The following is a 20,029-nucleotide window of genomic DNA, read 5'->3' as shown; positions in this document are numbered from 1 at the left end:
GAGCCATATATGGGCTTAAAATGAAGCTACCAATAGAAAAGTTTTTTTAGGCCCAAAATTAAAAAGGCCATTAAGATTTGTCACTTTAAGGCCACTGTCACTTTAATATGTCTTGAGTTGTAGGCATGCAAATTTTGGAGAAAAAATGTAAACTTTTTTTTTATAAATATATATATATTTAAATGATGACCATTTGCATGTAATGCAATAAAGATAGCTAAAGTCAACAGTTTCACTAATAAATCTCTATCACTTATTATAAATATGTTGGATTCAAACAGAGCATGACATATATCTGTTAACTGAATTCATATCTGACACTTATTGACAATTCATTTCTTCTTCAGGAGATCTGACCGTCTGAGTTTTCTTCTCTGTCCTTTATCATTTTCTTTCATACCCCATCCCTCAGTCCCTGTGGATTTCTCCAAGTATGGCATTATGGGTAGGATTTCTTTGTTAGTATTGCAGCAGAGCATACAAAGTATGAAACTGACCCCAGACAGAGCTCAAAGCACACACACGCTCGAGCCCATCTGGCTGGGAGCGATCGAGCCGCGCACGGATCTGTGAAGTCCTCTCGTTCATCCAGGTCACCATCTGATTTACATGCCACTGTTTCTACTTATAGAATCCATAGACATTGCAGTCTGTCAGGATTCTGGAAGGACATATGCTGTGGAAGACTGAGAGGAAAGAGTCTCGCTGTTAATTTCATCTTAAAATACTTAGAGTTGAGCATAAGAGCAATTTTCACATGGTTAAGAAAGTAAAAGACACCATGATAAAACACAAGAGGCTTATTGCTTCAGTGAAGGGGATACATGAAACTGCATCTATTTTTATATGCCTATTTTTATATGACTATGATTCAGATCATGTAAACTGAATCACACAAATTCAGTTATTAAATCATAATTTAAATAATCCAGAATGTCATATAATTTGGCACATTTTGGATTAATAAACCAGAATTATGACATAAATACATTATTATTGAATTTTAAAATGTATTTAGTGAATTTGTATTATTATATTCTTATTTTATTTGTAATAATACAGTAAATCTCTTTATTTGACAAAAACTTAAAATTAAATGTTTTGATGTAAAAAAATAAATAATGAATTAATTTTCTAAAGATACATTTCTATTAAATATTTAAATGTATAATATATAAAAATGTAAACAATAAAAAAAATTCACAGGACTCTATTATTGTTAAGAATAGTAAATTATTTAATTGTTAAAATGTTTCTAATTTCAATTGATTTGACATGTTTTTCAATTGAAAATGTTAATTAAACCATAAAATAGAGTACAGAAAAAAAAATAGAAAATGGGGAACTTGACGAAAAAATAAATAAAATAAAACTGAACTTATTGTGCCCTATTTATCATTTGTATTTAGCTCATCAGATCAAACTGTATCTTTACATGATGTTCAACACCTGTTATTCTATCTGTTAATGGAAACCTCAAATGCAATTTAGCGAGAAACTCTTTCAGAGGAGGATAATGTAACTGAAGGTAAACGAATTAACAGTTTGACTCGGTATTGTTGAACGTCTCTGTCAGTATGTGAGTTTGAGCTGGAGCTCATATCTCAGGAGACAGAAAACCAGACTGAGAGAGAGATAGGGGGGGGTAGAAACACTTCACTTTCCTCAGGTGTAGGAAGGCTCCACAGATAATGAACCAGAGATCTGAGTAATGAAATAAACTCTCTGCAAGCGTTTTCTGTGCAGAAATCCACAAGGACTTGACATTGAAATGATCATGTAAGTGCAATTAAACGCTGAAGCACCTGTGAAGAACATGTAAATTAGATTGATCCGTTTAAGGCACTTGTCTATCACTTTCACCCATTATTAATCTATATTCCAGCGGTCGTTTTCCTCGTTCTGTACAGCAGATGTGCAGACCTGCAGCACATGTGAGACTCCAGATGTTAAAAGTGAAGTTCGTTAACACAGCAGCTGGGCATCGCAAAAGCTCTCATGAATAACTTCATACAAACTCTCAGTGTTTGAAAGTGAAGCATTAGCTGTTTCGTTTGTGCATGTGAGCATTTGAGTGTATACTTGAGTGTGTGTACTGTATGGGAGATTTAGATGAGAACAGATCCTATTTATTCTTCTTCCTTGAGCTCCGTGGAGAACTGAAGGGCTTGCAGTTTAATGTCTCTCAGCTGTGTGCTGGATTGACGCCCACATTAACACCACCAAACACCCCGGAGAACCTGAACAGCTATCCTCGGCTAACAGAGTAAAAAGGTTCTCTGTTGGTTTTCATGGGTCCATGAAAAACACTTAACATCCATAGAATAGTTACATTCCACACAAAAATTAAAAAGTTTCATTAGGTTCAAATGTTCTTCAAACTAAGAAAAAAAATAATTTACTGAAAGATTCTTTTGGGAACCAAAAATGTTAGTTTTATACTTAAATGAAGGTTCTTTATCGGTATGGATGGTTCCATTTAGAATCTTTAACACCTTTATAATGACAGAAGGTGCTTTAGATCACTGGAATGTTCTTAAAACAATATTTATATTTTAAGAGCTTCTTTGCGGAACCAATTTTTTTTTTTCTCTGAATTTGCTGTGAAAAGTCACTTTTGGAACCTTTATTTTTCAGAGTGCATGAAGATCTGGTGATGATGGTGATGCTGATGTGTTTTTGAGGTTTAAATGTATTTAATGAATGATCTAAACTCAGAAAGGGAAAGAGAGAGCACATTATAACACTAACATTATTTAATGAGGTCAAAGTTTGCTTCTGATTTGCATTCTGTTGCATATTCTTAGCTATTTGAATACAGTATCGTGAATCGTCTGCATAACAATTAAAAGTTAAATCAAGAGTTAAAAGTTATTATGAAAATTGTACTTGAGTAAGATGTGGACGCAGCCTTCTGATGTGTGTGTGTGTGTGTGTGTGTATTGGGGTTGTAATGAAAACATCTGCAGCAGTGGAATGCTGGGATAGCGATGACATCATTGCGATCACTTAATCATCTGCAGACACACACATGCACATGTTTGCGCACACAGTCTTTATCTTGTTTGGTTTGTCATAAATGTGGCATGGTAATGTTGGCTGGCGTCCACATCATGGCACTGGAACATATTTAGGAGGTTTTTCTCGTGGGATGCTCTCGTAGGCTCGGCTGCAGGAAATCTCTCGTCTCTCTGTCAGACGTGTTCAGCTGACCGATGAGTGGACGCAGAGGTCAAGGACATTTTTGAGTCTCTCTTTCTCTTTCACTTCCCTTTTGTGTTGACACTAAAAATAGAAATATATGTACTGCATATAATTTATTATAAAAATATTGATTATATTTGTGTGTGTGTGTGTATATATATATATATATATATATATATATATATATATATACACGGATACAATTTGTAAACATTTATATAATACACTTTTTATTATTTTATAAATAAAAATACATTATTTGTATATATGCAGTATAAGAATAGAAGTATAGAAATATTTAATTGATCATATTACATTTTCTTTAATGATTATATTTATTATGTTTATTTAAATTTGTAATAAATACAATAAAAAAAGCTGCTGTTAAATGATCATTTTAACCTTCATCTTCTCAGTGATAACTTTGCTTTGATTCATGTTGCCCGTCGTGTGATTATAAGGCCACTTGAGTATACAGTAATATAAAAAAAATGTGTGGTCTCCTCTGCTCACCAATGCATTTGTTTGATCAGTACAGTAAAAACTTGATTATTTTGTACAATTTAAAATTACGGTTTTCTGTGTCACATGATCTTCATAAATCATAATAAAATGTTGATTTGCTGCTTAAGAAACATTTCTCATTATTATCAATACTGAAATATCATATGCCCTGCTTCATATTTTTGTGAAAACTGGGATTCATTTTATTTTTCAGGATTCTTTGATGAATAGAAGCTTCATTCAACAGCTTTTATTTGAAATGTAAATCTTTTGTAATGTTATAAATGTCTGTGCTGTCACTTTAAGGCATCCTGCTGAATAACTATTAATTCCTGAATGTCAATGCAAATAAAGTGTTGTTTGTGGGCAGAAACACTTTAGTGTTGTATTTGTGTGGATTTATTAGTGTTTGAGCTGACACAAATGACAAGACAACGGGTCAGTGCTGATATTCTACCCAGCTAAGTGTGTTTAGTTAACAATTGAGTACATTTGGCCCAAAAGTGTTCCCAGAGGTCCCATCGTCATCGAGCGCAGCTTCAGTCGTATTTCACACATGATGTTTTGTTGGTTTAAATCAACTGAAGCACAGAGAATGAATTTGGCATTTTTCATTCTGATTGACAGAACCATATTCTTTAAAGTGACGTTATTCACCCCCTTGTGCCAGTATGTACTTCATGCATCTTTGGCGTTGAGTGTTGGACATCTGTTCACTGATGTTTCCTGATTCTTCTTTACAGAACATCTCAAGCTCAGTCAGGTTTCTGCAGTCTTATTTAGGTCCGCTAATAAAATGTGAACTAGACTGATGTCTGAACCCTGAGTTGGACACGCAAACGTTGCTGTTTCAAGCCATTCCTGCATAGATTTGGCTTGATGTTTCAGCATCCAGCTGGAAAGCAAATCTTCCAGGTGTCTTGGTGACTCCATCCAGTTTTCCTTCCATTTTTCCTGTGTTTATCTCCCCTCATACACCTGCAAATGTCCCGAAGCGTGACGCCTCCACCTTCATCATGCTTCACGATTGGCCGCCGTGTTTCTGATAATGTGCAGTATTTTGTTTACACCAAAATGCTGTTTCATTTAATGGCCAAAAAGCTCAACTTCTGCTGTCTGATCAGCGAAGGCAGAGTCTCTGCAGATGTCCTGTGACATTTAACACCATCCTTCGCTCTGTCATTGTGCTCACGCTGTGTGAAGCTCTCGGCATCGGATAGTTTTGTAGATTGTCAGCTAGTGAAGTCATTGATCAGCGTCTCCTCCACGTCGCTCGGGTTTTGAGGATAAAACCACTCTTTCAATTATGGGTTTAATTACTACAAGCTATATTCATTGACTTGGAAATATTCTTGCATCCATCCTCTGCTTTGTGCTTTTCAATTACTTTTGTCATTTGGATTTACTGGGGTGTTTTTTCATGATATGAGATGAGATGTGTGGTTCACACATGCAGGAGATTTACACGTTGTTTATATTCAGTGTCAGTGATTGTAATTGCTTTAGAAAATGGTACTTGAGTTCCTTCAAATCAATAAGCGTTGACCTCCACACGATTCATTTATCTATTACACATAATGAGAGTATTTAAAAAGCAATGAAGTAAAGAGGTTCGGCACACAGTCCACTTCAGATCCAGCCTTAATTCAGCCTATTACTCAAACTAACACACACACACACGCACACACACGCACAATAACTAAATGGTATTTCCAGTCAGCACTTGCTCTTTGGTTATTAAGCTGTATTTTATTACCGCTGATGATAATTCTCTCTCTCTCTCCGTCTCTGTCTAGTGATTCAGAGGTTATTGTGAAACAAAGGTTTTTCTAAAAATGAAAGCTGCAAGTTAATGGCTGGCTGTAGTTAAAGGGGCAGTTCAGCCAATGATTCATTTACTGACCCTAAAGTTATTTTAAACCTGTAGGACTTTCTTTCCTCTGCTGAACACGAGAGAAGATATTTTGAAGAATGTTGTTCCCCATCCACTTCCATAGTATTTGTTTTTTCGATACTATGGATCTCAGTGGTGACCGATAGCCAAGATACTTCTGAATGTGTGCTCTCCATGATCTGGTCTGTAGATGTGGGATTTTTCAGCTGTTTGTCTGCTCTAGCAGGTGCTAACAGCACAACTATCTCTTCAACAACACATGATTTGAGGAATCATAAACACACAATTAACTTTAAGACTCTTTAAGAAAGCTGGAGGTTTTTATTGACTAATTAAATCAACCGTTAACACGGTAAACACTGAATAAATGCAAACTGCTCACACTTATCTGAGCTCAATTAGTGTGCAGAAAACATTATTTCCCATAATGCCGTGTGCACAGGGTTGCTCTCTGTTTCTCATCTGGAGGATGTGTGTTTATTCTGGAGATTTAAAACTTTTAACCCTTTCAACGCCTCAACATCTTGACTCTCCTCCCTCCACATGGGTAAGACATTGGAAGAGGAATGTGTGGTGCTGTTCTCAGGTGTTTTCGCTCGATTTAACTTTTAAACTTTCCAATAAATATAAAAAAAAAAGAAAAAGAAAACCTATTCTATTATTTCATCTCAGCATCATGAAGTGCAGCTTCAGTTTCAAGTTTTAAATGCCACTGAATTAGTTTGTTTGTTTCTCGTTCTCCGAGTGCAAACTGAGGTGAACTCGCAGACAGATCTGGGAGACTCACATCCGGCAGACAGAGAGACTGGAACAGAATGGAATTTGAAACGTTTTGGCCAAAAATGTTACATTGGTAAACGTGTTTTTTGCAGAAACGTTTCAGATTTCGTTACGTTCTCCTGCTTCGGAAAAACAGTGTAAAGTTGCCTGATCTCTTCCACCAAAACACATCATCAGTGATGTTTTCAGCACTTAATTCTGTGTGTGTGTGTGTGTGTGTGTGTGTGTGTGATACGATGGCATGTTACCAGAGGAATGTCAGTGTGGGAAATCTGAGGAGTAAATCTCTCTTCTGCTCCGAACGCTCCGCAGGGATTCGGCCACAATAGGAGGTTACTCACAGAGTGTGTTCCTGACGATTAATGATCGCGGCCGATTCTGTCAGGAGAAACCAGTGATGGAGGAAGCAGTTCATTCCAAACTCTCCCAGAGAACTGAGGCAGATGTGTTGTGTGTTTGTGCAGGAGGTGTGATGAGGAGCGAGTGATGAGCTGCGGTGAGGAATGTCCGTCTGTCTGCTGCTGGTCCTCTTCACACTGACCTCAGACACTCAGGTGAAAACACTACACACACCAGCGCTCACTCGTTTCGGCTTAGTAGGGATTTTATGTTTCTGAGTGCTGCTTTCTCTCTAAAATTATCTCCGTTTGAGATGTGATCAGGTTCCTTCTGGGGACGTAATTCGCCTGTTGAAGAAACTGATTTTTATTTTAAAAAAAAGCATTAAAAAATGAATTTCACCCTCTTAAAAGGATCTGGTTCTACTTCAACATCAGAGAGGTTTTAAATCTTAAAAATGCATAATTAGCGTGAGTCAGATCAGAAGAAAGATGTTTATCTCAAAGCGCTGCTCAGGTTCGCCCCGCGTCTCTGATAAACACAGAGCGTTCAGCATATGAACGCCAATTAAAATCTCAGAGAGTCTCTCTGATTTTATTCATCTATTTTTTAATGCCATTTTATGGTGAAGCATTTTGTTTAGGAATAATCAATTAAAAATCTTGAACTGAAAGGAGAGATGTTGCTTTGGAAACAGGGTTATTATAGTGAACTAAAACTAACACAAAACAAAACATAAAAAAACAGCTAGTTGCCAAGGAAACATCTCTTATTTTCTGTTAGTTTTATTTGATGTACTAAAATAACTAAAATTAAAAGTCATTTAAAGATGAATAAAAATTATATAGACTTATTAATTTGAAATGTATCTGAATACAAATGACAAGAAAACCACAACAAACGTTTTTTTGTTTGTTTTAATGAAAACAGAAAAGAAGAAAGAAAAACTGGGAACATACCTGAAATAGCTGAAGTACTAAAATTATCAAACCTCAAAATGAAATATTATTATAGAAATATTTATTTTTTAGAACAACAAGTAACTATTAACATGTAACTGTAACGAAAATTAAAATGAAACTGAAGAGCTCCTTCAAAAGATGAGTAAACACTGAATCATGTGTAGACGTGTCTCTGATGGTGTGAAGGCTCATGGTCTTGAGTTTGTAGGTGTCTTCTGGGAAGTCTCTGAAGCTGCTGCAGGAACAATGGAGGACGTACACAAATGAGTGCATCCAGAGCTTCATCAGCACTGCGCCAGCCGCAGGTCAGACCCGTGACTGCTGGGTAATGTGTCCCAGGATGCAGTGCTTCAGTCGCTGAAGCGTCTCTGTGTGTGTGTTTCAGGGCCGGTGTGTAACAGGACGTTTGATCAGTACGTGTGTTGGCCCGATGGATCGCCGGGCACCATGGTTAATGTGTCCTGCCCCTGGTACCTGCCCTGGTACCGGAAAGGTACAGCACTCACACTTTACCTTCAACCCACTACAGACAGATAACAGTCCTCGTCTGCAGTACAGCCTGAAGTGAGGGTGTAATTGGTAACACTTTAGATTAGGGAACACGCAGAGGTTTCCCTCAAAAGACTCCTAATGTGCAGCGTCTTGAGAGTAAGTAAGATAGGTTTTGCTGTAGAAGTTATGTTTAGGTACTGGTTAGGGTTAAAGGATCTAGAATATGGCCATGCATTAATATGTGCTTATATGCTAGTAATATGCATTCAAATATAATATATATATATATATATATATATATATATATATATATATATATAGTATTATTTAAATTCAGTTTTTAACCTAAAGTATGCCTTTATTAACATATTGACATAAAAATACCATGTTTTCTGTCTATGCATTATTCTTTAAGAAATAATTTATGAAATATTTGAATAAGTGTGACATCGTTATTGATTGGATTGATCAGGCTGAATTAAGTTGTTCTTACAGTCTTTATTAGAGCTGGGTAGGCTCTCTCATCTTTGTTACAGAGTTTAGACAATGCATTTTTCAGTTATTCAATAATATTGACTAAATAATGTGGGGTGATGATATTTGCTAGATTGGGCTGATATCATGCACTTTTGCTCTGACCTTCAACCCTAAAACTTTTTGACATACAACATGCTTTAAAGCATCATGGGTTATTTATATTCTTCTTTATAGTGCATGCTTTACAAAGTAGAGTAAAAGCAAGTGAATAACAATTGTGTTATCTGTCCGAATTAAGCGCATGTTAGTGCTGAACTTACTGTGACTGGACGATTTACAGTAATGCAGCGCTTCAGATGGGGAATGTGTGACCCTGGACCACAAAACAAAGTCTTAAGTGTCAGTTTTTCAGAATTGGGATTTATACATCATCTGGAAGCTGAATAAATAAGATTCCCATTGGTGAATGGTTTGTTATGATCGGACTATAATTGTCCAAGATACAACTATTAGAAAATCTGGAATCTGAGGGTGCAAAAATATCTAAATACTGAGAAAATCATCTTTGAATTTGTCTGAATGAATTCTTAGCAATGCATATTACTAATTAAAATTAAGTTTTTATATATTTACTTCAGGAAATGTACAGAATATCTTTATGAAACATGAACTTTACTTAATATCCTTGTGATTTTTGGCAAAAAAGAAAAATCGAAAATTTTGGAATTGAAGCTATGCTGTGAGCAGACCGGTGATGGTCTCATTTACCTGTCAGACTGCTGAAATAAAGGAGTGCTTTCAACCGACCTGCAAACGCTGCATGCAGACGTTACACGTGCCATACAGGAGTCATTTAATGACAGATTCCACCAAACCAGCGCTCAGCCACACACTCTACAGTCCTCACTTCAGATTCACCGACCTCCTCACACTCATCATGTCTCGCACCCGAGAGATAAGACACAGTTTAATCTCATCTCTAAACAGGTTATATCAGCTCATTACTAGCAGTCAATAAAACAGAAACTATATAGGCATATAAAAATACAATAACCAAAAAATTACAAAAACACATACAATTACTAAAAGTTCAAATGAAAATGAAAAATACAAGAATAAAAACTAATTAAACATATTTGTGAAAATTAATCAATTATGCTAAAATAACACTGCTTTAATGACATGATGTGAATTAAAACATATATTTACCTGCAAATACTCTAAAATGTATATAAATACGCAACATGATCTCCAGTGTAATAATATTTATTTAGTGTTTATTATTTACTAATATTTTGAATGAGCTTTTAATAAATGCTATTAGTTATGTGTTGTGCTTTTCAGTTTATATAAAAAGTAATTTGATTGGCTTCAGTGTTTTATATATATATTTCACTTGAATTTATTTTGGTTTCACTGTTAGTTTTAGTTCTTAAGCTTATTTGGTTTCAGTCAGTTGCCAAAGCAACATTTCTAATTTTCTAAGTTTCTAAGTTTTGTTCAGCTTTATTTCAGTTCCCAAAACAGGAACTTTTTAATAGTTTTAGTTTACATTAACAACAACGATCTCTTTAACATTCATGAAATCTAGCGTGCACATGCACACTTTGTATGCAAGTATTAAAGTTTAAGAAATCAATAAAATGCTGATTGGTGAGTTTCCTGCTGTGTGTGTGTGTGTGTGTGACTGTGAGCAGTTCATCAGGGGCTGGTTTACCGCGTGTGCGGCGCTGACGGCAGATGGGCTCATGGGAAGAACACCAGCGAGTGTGAGCAGGACGACCCAGGACAGGTGAGCCGCGTGTTTAATGACTCTGATGTTTCTGAGCGATGAGCTGACCCTCCTCTCTCTCTCTCTCTCTCTCCGTCTCTGTCTGTGTGCAGAAGCAGTACGGTCAGATCCTCAGGAAGTTCAGGGTCATGTACACGGTGGGATACTCTCTGTCTCTGGCAGCACTGACTCTGGCGCTGGCCATCCTCCTCACCTTCAGGTGAATACAGCACCTACCGAACACACGTCCCTCACCACACACTGAAGATCAGCACAAATGACACGATCAAAGCTGGAGCCATTACATTACACATTTCCTCATTAAACCTGTCACTTTGACTTGAATGGAATCATCTCATACTGTATTGATATAAAAATACAAATAGAAAGAAACTGTATCCCATTCTATGTTATCAACAACATGAAGTGGATTACACGTTATGACATTATGCCATGGTTTCCTGAGCTGGGGGTTTAATCATGCAGTCAATATAAAGTAACTGTAATGTGATTACAGGTATTCTAAACTTCATTATAATCTAATAAGTGTTCATCTGATCATGCAATCCAGATTGTGTGTGCTGATCAAACATAGACAGTCTTCACCTCGGCGTCTGCTGTTCCCACAGGAAGCTGCACTGCATGAGGAACAACATCCACATGAATCTGTTCGGCTCCTTCATCCTGCGTGCCGTCTCCATCCTCGTCAAAGACGCGCTGCTGGATCAGATGAGCAGCGGTCACCTCCAGGGGCCGCGCTGGGCCGGCGCTCAGGTACTCATCACGGTTTATACAAACACGTTGTTTCTTGTTCACTTGCATTGTGTAAAGACGGCCAATCAGATTATATCTTCAACCTGGAGGCAGGTGATATACCAGCCAATAGCTGACAGTCAGTCAATCTTAAACACACAAACTGACTAAAAATACAATGCTAAGCAGGTAAATTGTTTTTTAGTAAGATTAATTCTGTATAATAAAATTAAAATTAACATTAAATTCATGCAATTAGCAGACACTTTTATCCAAAGTGACTTAAATTGCATTCAGGCTAACATTTTTCTCCTATCATGTGTTCCCTGGGATTCGAACCCCCAACCTTGCACTTATATCATCGGGCTGCAGCTAATGATTGTAAATTAGTTCTTCAAGTAATAAGATGGAAAACTAAAAATACTGAGTTTTTTTATAAATAACTTTTATATTTTATGCATTAAAATTAAAATGTATGCATTATATATATATATATATATATATATATATATATATATATATATATATATATATATATATATATATATATATATATATATGAATGATCAAATTCACTGCTGATTCTTTCAATTATTATTATTAATAATAAAAGAATGTATTGATTAGTTATTGCAGCCTGTAAAATTAATTCCACGAGTGATTCAAAATAGTAATATATATTATATATCCATTACTTTTCCATATTTTATATATTGATTTGATAATGAATAAATGTATATGATATAACACTTATAAAAGTGATATAACACTTACATATAAATGTATATGATATAGTCACTTATCACGCTTCTGAACGTCAGGCGGTCTGTGATTGGCTGGTGGGCGTGTCATCACAGGCTGAATTTGCATATGTGTTCCTCAGAAGGTGAGTGGCTGCCGTGTTGCCATGGTGATGATGCAGTACAGCGTCATGGCTAACAACTGCTGGCTGCTGGTGGAGGGTCTGTATCTGCACAGTCTGCTGGTCACCACCGTCTTCTCCGAGAGGAACTACTTCTACATTTACCTCTGCATCGGCTGGGGTGCGTGAGCCAGCACACAATCATTCACGATCACTGAAGACTGATCTGCTCAGAATTAACTCAAAGAAAGGCTATTAAACAACAGTGCTTCGAGGTGTTTCTGACGTTAGTCTCCGAAGAGCAAACACGACTGACTTTGAAGAAGTTGATTCAGATCAGACGGCAGAAGGCAGGAGTGTTTGACGAAGCGTCCGGTGACTCTATCTCTCTCTCGTGTTGCAGGTGCGCCGCTGATATTTGTGCTGCCCTGGATGACAGTCAAGTACCTGTATGAAAATGAAGAGTATGTTTCCTTTACTTTAACTTTGACTCCAGAGAGTGTTTAAACATCTGCGTCACACTGCACTAGATATCAAACAGACTGCTCCATTTGTGCTCATCTTGTCTTTCAATCAGCTGGTGTTTTGTTGATTGTAGTGTTTATATATATATTTATTTTAAACTGAATAAGTGTTTAGTTGTTATTTATTTATTTGTATTTATTTTCTTTAAAATAAATGCCTCTTGGGTTTGTATTTAGTATCTAATGCAGTGACAGTCATAGTTTTATTTTGTGATTGATTTATTTTTGTGTGTAAGCATGCATATTGTCTTGATTTATATCAATGTTTTTAGAAGATTGCTTATGTTTTAGTATACATGCCAGCAGGCTTATCATAGTTAACTAGAACTGGAAATGGAGTGAGTTTGTGTGGGATCAGCACAGATATAAGAGGATAAAAGTGTTAGATGGTCAGATTATTAGCTCTTTATGAGCCGTTAAATATCCCCCAATGCTCATGTTCTGACTGAAAGCAGGTGAATAGACTCATAAAGTGCTCCATTGCTCTTAAATAATACATGCATCTATGAGAAACACTCATGTGTGTGAAGCAGCGTGATCCCTTTAGTATTCATGGTCCAAAACGAGGGGTCTGAGAATGCAGGACTCTGGGTGCAGGACTGTAGATGCAGCAGGCTCCGAGTCTGCAGCTCCATAATACTCCTAAGCACTGTATTAATAAGTTAATAGGTTAGTGATAGATAAGTGTAGACCTGACGAGCCTCAGACATGTGACTCTAGACATGCCCCCTCTATATATATATATATATATTTGATGTTGTTGTTGTTTTGTGTGTCAAGTAAAATTTAACTTGCAATCACAATGCAATATCATAAACCAGCATTTATAAAAACAAATGTAAACAACTTTACAGAACAAGTCCACAAACATTTAACAGATTAATAATTACAGAATAATGAATTGAAGCAAGTTCCAAAAATGGGCCCCATTCAAATGTTTTTATAAAGCACATTAAAAACAACAAACTCTTTACCAAAGTGATGCAAAATCAACAAAACTGCAATAAAGAAACAACAGGCAAAGTTAAATAATAACATAACATACTAATAATAAAAAAAAAACTTTGATTGCAAATGCTTCTTTTATTTTCAAGAAAAAGGGAGGGATGAGTAAAAAAAGCTTTACCAAAGTTCTGTACTGAAATGAAAATTAATACATTAAATATCAAAATTACTTTTTTTAATCAAAACAATAATGTATGTCAATGATTCTATTTTGTGTTTAATGTTAATTACTTAACATTTTTCATTTTAATTCATATTTAACATGACTTTTTTGACATTAACAATAAGTATAAATTTAATTTAACAATTTAATTAAATTTATTAATCAATTAATATACCCACAGTTTAAACAATGCAAGACATGAACAGTAAGTGTGTTAGCATGATGCTAGTCTGGTAAAATTACTTTGTCATTCTTTGTGTGGAGTTCAATTGCATTTCAGCTTTGTTGCCATAATGCCATAAACCTTCAAAGCTCAAATAATAGTTTGAACAAATTAATCATTTCAAGTACTCGAAGGTTTCCAGTTCTGCATGTCTACAGAGCATTCAGAACCATTTGTATACGTTTAGACATTTATAACAAACATAAATGTAGAAAAATACCTCTGAAAACTAATGAGATCACTGTTTGAACATATGTTCACAGGTGCATGAGAGTGATTTATTAGAAAAAGTTATTAAGCCGCTGAGGAAAATCCTCTATTCAAATAACAATGAAGCAGATCGTTGCCACGGTAACAATTAATTAAAGACACCTGCTTCTTTTACTATAAGAGTAATCAGTGCTCGGTTTAGGAAAGGACAGAAAAACACACATACACACACACACACATTGTTTACTCGTTTATTGATTTATTGTGGACTATTTCTCAGTAACCTTTCATCAAAATACAATAAAACTCAATCTGGTTCTCCAACGACTTCCTTTCTCACCATCCGATCAATTCCTGATGGATAAATAAAGTCCTGCGCTTCAGATTTATGCTGTGTCTCATTAAATATGCAGGTTTATTGTGAAATATGTCACATACTGTAACTGTACATGAAAAATGGGTTGCAAAATGCATTCCAGGTTGAAGTTAAACACACAATGTAATCTCACACAATGTGACAGTTTTATGAAAAGATGTAATGATGGATTTTGTTTTTAGCAGTTTGGCATTTTTCATGTTTATATGGCTGGATTATGATATTTTGTCATATGCAGATGCTGGGAAAGGAATATCAACATGGGCTACTGGTGGATCATCCGTTGTCCCATCCTGTTTGCGTATCTGGTAAGAGATTTACATAGATTTAACTATAAAGATGTTTCAAATGATGAATATATAGTCCACTCCAACGCACAATAATGTTATGATTTTTATTAGCACACTGCAGATTGAAGTGTTTGTGCTCTTTGGAGCTGATTCTGTAGCATTATCGTGATATTGGTGTGAATTTCCTGTTCTTTCAAAGCTTGAATGATTTTTAAAACTATATTTTTATCGTTATGTCGTCTTTGCTGTGAATGGACCATTACAGCTGATGTCATTCAGTCCGTATGAACAACAAACACATTCGTCAAGATCCCCTGTGTGTGTGTGTGTGTGTTAGTGTGTGTGTGTTAGTGTGTGTGTGTGTGTGTGTGTGTGTGTGTGTGTGTGTGTGTGTGTGTGTGCGTGTGTGTTTCATATGGATGGGCTGGAGCATTGAGATTCAAGCGGTCTCTATATGATATAATATGATTCTGCATTTATACGCTGATATTATTCGAGGACGCGTTCATTTAGCGAGAGCCTCGGGCGCAGGAATGCATTATGACCCCTGCGTGACCTCCAGCGCGCTCATCAATGCACAGAAAAATGCTCTGGGGGCTTTACAAAGTAATAAAGACAAACATAACAGAAATGTTGGTTCTACACAACCTCAATGATTTATTTCACGAGTGCCATTTGTACAGCGCTTGTTTCATGTTCTGATTTTAAAACTGCACGCAAACAGGCTTTGAACAGCTTTTTATGGGACATTTCTGTTTTCAGAAAAGTATTTGGAAAACAATATTGATATAACTTTGCTTATGTATGATGCAGAATTACAAGATATTGATATATCAATATTTTTGTTTTAGAGGATTTGAGCCTTAATTAGAAGATAATATTCTTCACCATTACTTTACTTTTTTGTTTACTTTATGCTCTCCTCTATTAACATATTTACATACATGTTTAAAAGTTTAAAAGACTCTTTAAAAAACTCTACAACAAATCATCTGGCAACTGTTCAAAACTGAAATTGCCATATCTCGATTGCAATCGAATCCATAAGTATTTATGAATAAATGTAATTGTTATTTATTAATTTGCTATTTAATTGCAAATTTGTTTATGAATGAATTCCAAATTAATTTCACTCACATCTAAACTCAATAGGAATCAAGTATATGTATAACAGTGGCTTGTTTTGTGTTTGTCACATGAATTGTGCTCAGGCTTATGTGAGTTCATGCGTTACGCTTGTCATGTTATCATGTACAGTAGTGAAACTGAGACATTTACTCGTTGAATCACACAAATCTCGTCAGTCTCTTCCTCTCTTTCTTTTCTTCTGGAATAGATTAATTTCATCATATTCATTCGTATAATAAAGATTCTGACGTCCAAGCTGAAGGCGCATCAGATGAGATACACAGACTACAAGTTCAGGTAAAAGACTGCACTCTTTTTTTCCATGCAAGCAGAGCTCTTGCTCTCATTAAATGTGTGTTTCTCTTTCTCGCTCTGCTCAGGCTGGCCAAGTCTACGCTCACGCTGATTCCTCTGCTGGGAATTCACGCCATCCTCTTCACCTTCGTCATCGATGAGTCCGTTCCGAAGGAGTCTCTTCTGAGGCTGATCCGCCTCTTCTACGACCTCCTGTTCAGCTCCTTCCAGGTCAGAGGGCAAAGGTCGCTCGCCCACTGTCACAATCAGAGTGTTTATGGAGATGCTCTCTGATGGATGGTATCTGCAGATGGTTGAGGTTCATGTGTGTTGTTGTCTGTAACTGTAGGGTCTGCTCGTGGCAATCCTGTACTGCTTCATCAACAAAGAGGTGAGTTATGGTCAGCATGGTTGAGTTTTTTTAATAATAAAAAAAACATCTCTTAAAATCATAGCTAATCATTATAATTATAATTATTCTGTTATTATAGCTTTACTATATGCGTAGTGGTATGGAACTGTAATGCTGTCAGGAGAGCCGCCTGAAACTACGTTCGCCGTGCGTTTCCCAGAAAATAATTGCACACCTCAGAACGTTCATCAGCCAATCAGAGTCTACACAGCAAAATCCCCAGTGTTAATTTAACACTCTGAGTGTGGAGTCTGTGGACTCATATAAACTCTGAAGCAGTGTTAAAATTAACACTGAAGCAGAGTTGAAGTTAATGAGATAATTAAGAAGTTAATTGAGTTATGATTGAGCATTATTGAAGACACCTGATGTTAACAAGCAGACTCACCAAACGAGAAAATCACAAGTTGTGTGTCACCATTATAGTGGTCAGTGTTTGCTTTAGTTGTGATCTTGAACCTTCAGTTATTTACTTTAGACTTTGTGGGCTGTGGTAACAGAGTTATAACATACAGACCAGAGCAAAGGCAATCATGTGTGCTATTGATTGTGGTTTGGACTAATTGTCATTGAGTGACCTGAATGTGTGAGTTCAGGTTTCTTTAATATATACATAAATTAAGTGGAAAAAAATATAACAATCCAAAATGTTTTGTACAATATTACATATTTTAAAAGTTAGTTTTACATAAAAACAGAATTATTTAGTTTAGACACACAGACATCAAGAATCAGCGTGAGCATCACAACAACGGTGATCATCAAAAAAGCATGTAGCCAATAAAAACTCATCCATGGCTCCCATCATGCATTGCGGCATGAATAAATTATGTGTCTTTTTAATTATATTTTATTTTTGCTGTTTTTATGTGAATTTTTAGTATCTAGTTTTGTGATGTTCAGAGTAGATCTGTTTATCTGAATATGCTGTTTGTCACCGTTGTTGAGATTCATACGCTGATTCTTGTTATCTGTGTGTGCCTAAAATAAACACTCTTTAATTAAAAAATGTTTTTTTTTTAAATCAGAATCACTTGCAAGAGATGGCTACAAAATGATTAGAAAATGCAGAAGCTTTCATTGTGGAATCAAAGCTGTTACAATCAATAATGGAGAAGTATTTAGAGAAAACACTGTAAATGAGTTCAGTATCTCAGGTCAAACAACGATTACATTAAAACATAATCATCACCACCTGATGACTTTTGCTCTTGATTTGCAAAACAAATTTTAAAAGTAAAAAGCCACAAGCCAAGATCACAACTAAAGCAAACACTGATATGAACATAAAAAAGTGATTTGCATGAACAACACAAGATTAAACTACATGAGCAGTATTTGACATTGACAGCAAAAGACCTTTCGCCTACTGTTAGAACATAGCTGCAAATAGCTTTTTGGGTCACGACCAACTTGTTGGAGTCGACTATTCACACCAAGTAGGGTTTTTTTTCTATTAATCTTAGTAGTGAAAAAAAATCATCCTCATGGAGCCCTTCAAGATAAGCATGAACATTCACTCTCTCTTTTTTCATATGTATTGCATTTGATGCAATTTTTCACTATTAATTTTTTTTGTGCGTATGTATTTTATTTCTTTTTTTTTTCTTTTTGTGAACAGTCCTATGACTGAATAGACTGTGTTTCTCCGGCTCTCCAGGTCCAGAGCGAGATGCTGAAGAAGTGGAAAAGGTGGAAACTAGGCAAAGACATTGAGGAAGAGTACCGTCACACCCACAGCCAGACGCCCCACGCCAAATGTTGCAGCATGGTCCCAGCTCTGACCCAGGAATGCCCTGAAACCCCAGAACCCCAGAACTCTGCCACAGCCTTGGGAGAGTCCCAGCGTCTAGTGAAGAGTCTTCAGAACGGAGTGAGCCAGAACAGGGGTCGTGTGATGCTGCAGTTGACCTCCGAGGCACAGGAGGGCGCCAGCAACTGCAGCTCTCTGACTGAAGACATTTGTCTGGAAGAGCGTCCCCTCAACAGTGAGTGCTCAGCGGTGGTGACAGAAACCAACGTTTAACACTAATGAATCAATGGAGATGATGTTATATTCCAGATATGATCGTCATGTAAGCAAACAGGCTTCTATCACGAGAAAGCATGAATATGTGGATCTAGTGACCTTTAAAAACAAATCACAATTATCTCCTGAGTTGGTAAAAATCTAACAGTATTAATTATTGGTGCCTTCTGAAGGTGCAGTCACATTTACTACTGCTCAGCAAAATTTTTCAGATAAAATCAGCAGGGCTGGTGAAGGTTACTTTTTAAAGCATCACAGTATTTTATTGCTCCCTAAAACAGTAACTAATGGTGTTACTTTTAGTTACGTTTCATGGAAAGTAATGCGTTACGTTACTTATGCATTACTTTTTCTCATCTGGGCTGGGATTGCTTGAAAAAATAAAAAAAATTGGTAAATGATAGTGGATTGGTTAACTTTCAGATTAAAATTTCCTGATAATTTACTCACCCTCATGTCATCCAAGATGTTAACGTCTTTATTTCTTCATTCAAAAAGAAATTAAGGTTACAGGTTTTTGATGAAAACAATCCAGGGTTATTCTCCTTATAGTGGACTTCAACGGCTACCAAAAGGTTGAAGGTCAAAATTACAGTTTCAGTGCAGCAGTTTGGTTTACCTGGGCATCTCGTTCCACCAGACAGGAGCAGAGAGGGTGAAGGGTCTGGAAAGTGTCTTCATGCCTCGCTGTGAATGATCAACAAAGCACTGCTTGTTCAGTAACAATGAAAGCACTTGATTATACCCCACTCAGGAGTTAAAACCGCTTTCACTGAGTTGTCCTTTATAATTCAGTTTTGTTTCTACTGAGCACTTACAGAATAGAGAAAAGGAAACTCATCGCTTGCTTGGCATCAAAACACCTGAGCTTGATGTTTCATGGGGTGTTCAGTTGGTTTCTTAATGCTTTAATAAACAGTGTCAAATTCAAGCAGATCCTCAGTGGAAGCTTTGTTTTTACTCTCTGTATGTCCATCCACACACTTCACTGGAGTGCCATTCTTAAAGACTACCCACAATTCATCAGGACAAGAATCAACAGCTCAACTGAGAGCTCATGTTCTTTATGGTTGCCATGTGAGGCTTCTGGGATTGTGGAGGATCTCTAGCGGCGTTCAAGACCGTAACTTAAACATGACATGCTTAATCATTCTGTATTTGGGTGAAAATTGTGTATTTTAAAGCAAGTCTGAACCAGTCTCCCTGTTCATGGTGCATTACTTACTGAAGCAAACCATGAGGTACAAGAGGTTATGGATATAAACATGTATGAACATACTTTGATAATATATTAATATGTATTGTTAAAGCTTGTTGCTGAACACAGCTTGTAGTGT

General features: G+C 36.3%; 1 protein-coding gene across 1 annotated transcript in view; it reads left to right on the top strand.

Annotated features, from left to right (window-relative positions):
- The window catches only part of LOC132142048 (glucagon receptor-like), a 25,941-nt gene extending 6,956 nt beyond the window's left edge, over positions 1-18,985 (top strand). The window contains exons 2-14 of the mRNA XM_059551684.1: positions 6,847-6,936; positions 7,892-7,988; positions 8,069-8,176; positions 10,350-10,444; positions 10,537-10,643; positions 11,053-11,197; positions 12,060-12,219; positions 12,442-12,502; positions 14,778-14,847; positions 16,166-16,254; positions 16,338-16,482; positions 16,601-16,642; positions 18,324-18,985. Coding sequence (XP_059407667.1) covers positions 6,886-6,936; positions 7,892-7,988; positions 8,069-8,176; positions 10,350-10,444; positions 10,537-10,643; positions 11,053-11,197; positions 12,060-12,219; positions 12,442-12,502; positions 14,778-14,847; positions 16,166-16,254; positions 16,338-16,482; positions 16,601-16,642; positions 18,324-18,689 — 1,536 coding nt within the window. The 5' untranslated portion in view covers positions 6,847-6,885 and the 3' untranslated portion in view covers positions 18,690-18,985. The remainder of the gene's footprint in view (positions 1-6,846; positions 6,937-7,891; positions 7,989-8,068; positions 8,177-10,349; positions 10,445-10,536; positions 10,644-11,052; positions 11,198-12,059; positions 12,220-12,441; positions 12,503-14,777; positions 14,848-16,165; positions 16,255-16,337; positions 16,483-16,600; positions 16,643-18,323) is intronic.
- Positions 18,986-20,029: the final 1,044 nt, after the last annotated feature.

The sequence above is a fragment of the Carassius carassius genome, chromosome 6 (genome assembly GCF_963082965.1).
Source record: "Carassius carassius chromosome 6, fCarCar2.1, whole genome shotgun sequence".
Taxonomy (NCBI): Eukaryota; Metazoa; Chordata; class Actinopteri; order Cypriniformes; family Cyprinidae; genus Carassius; species Carassius carassius.
The sequence above is the reverse complement of the archived record's forward strand: the minus strand, read 5'-3'. Positions and strand labels throughout refer to the sequence as shown.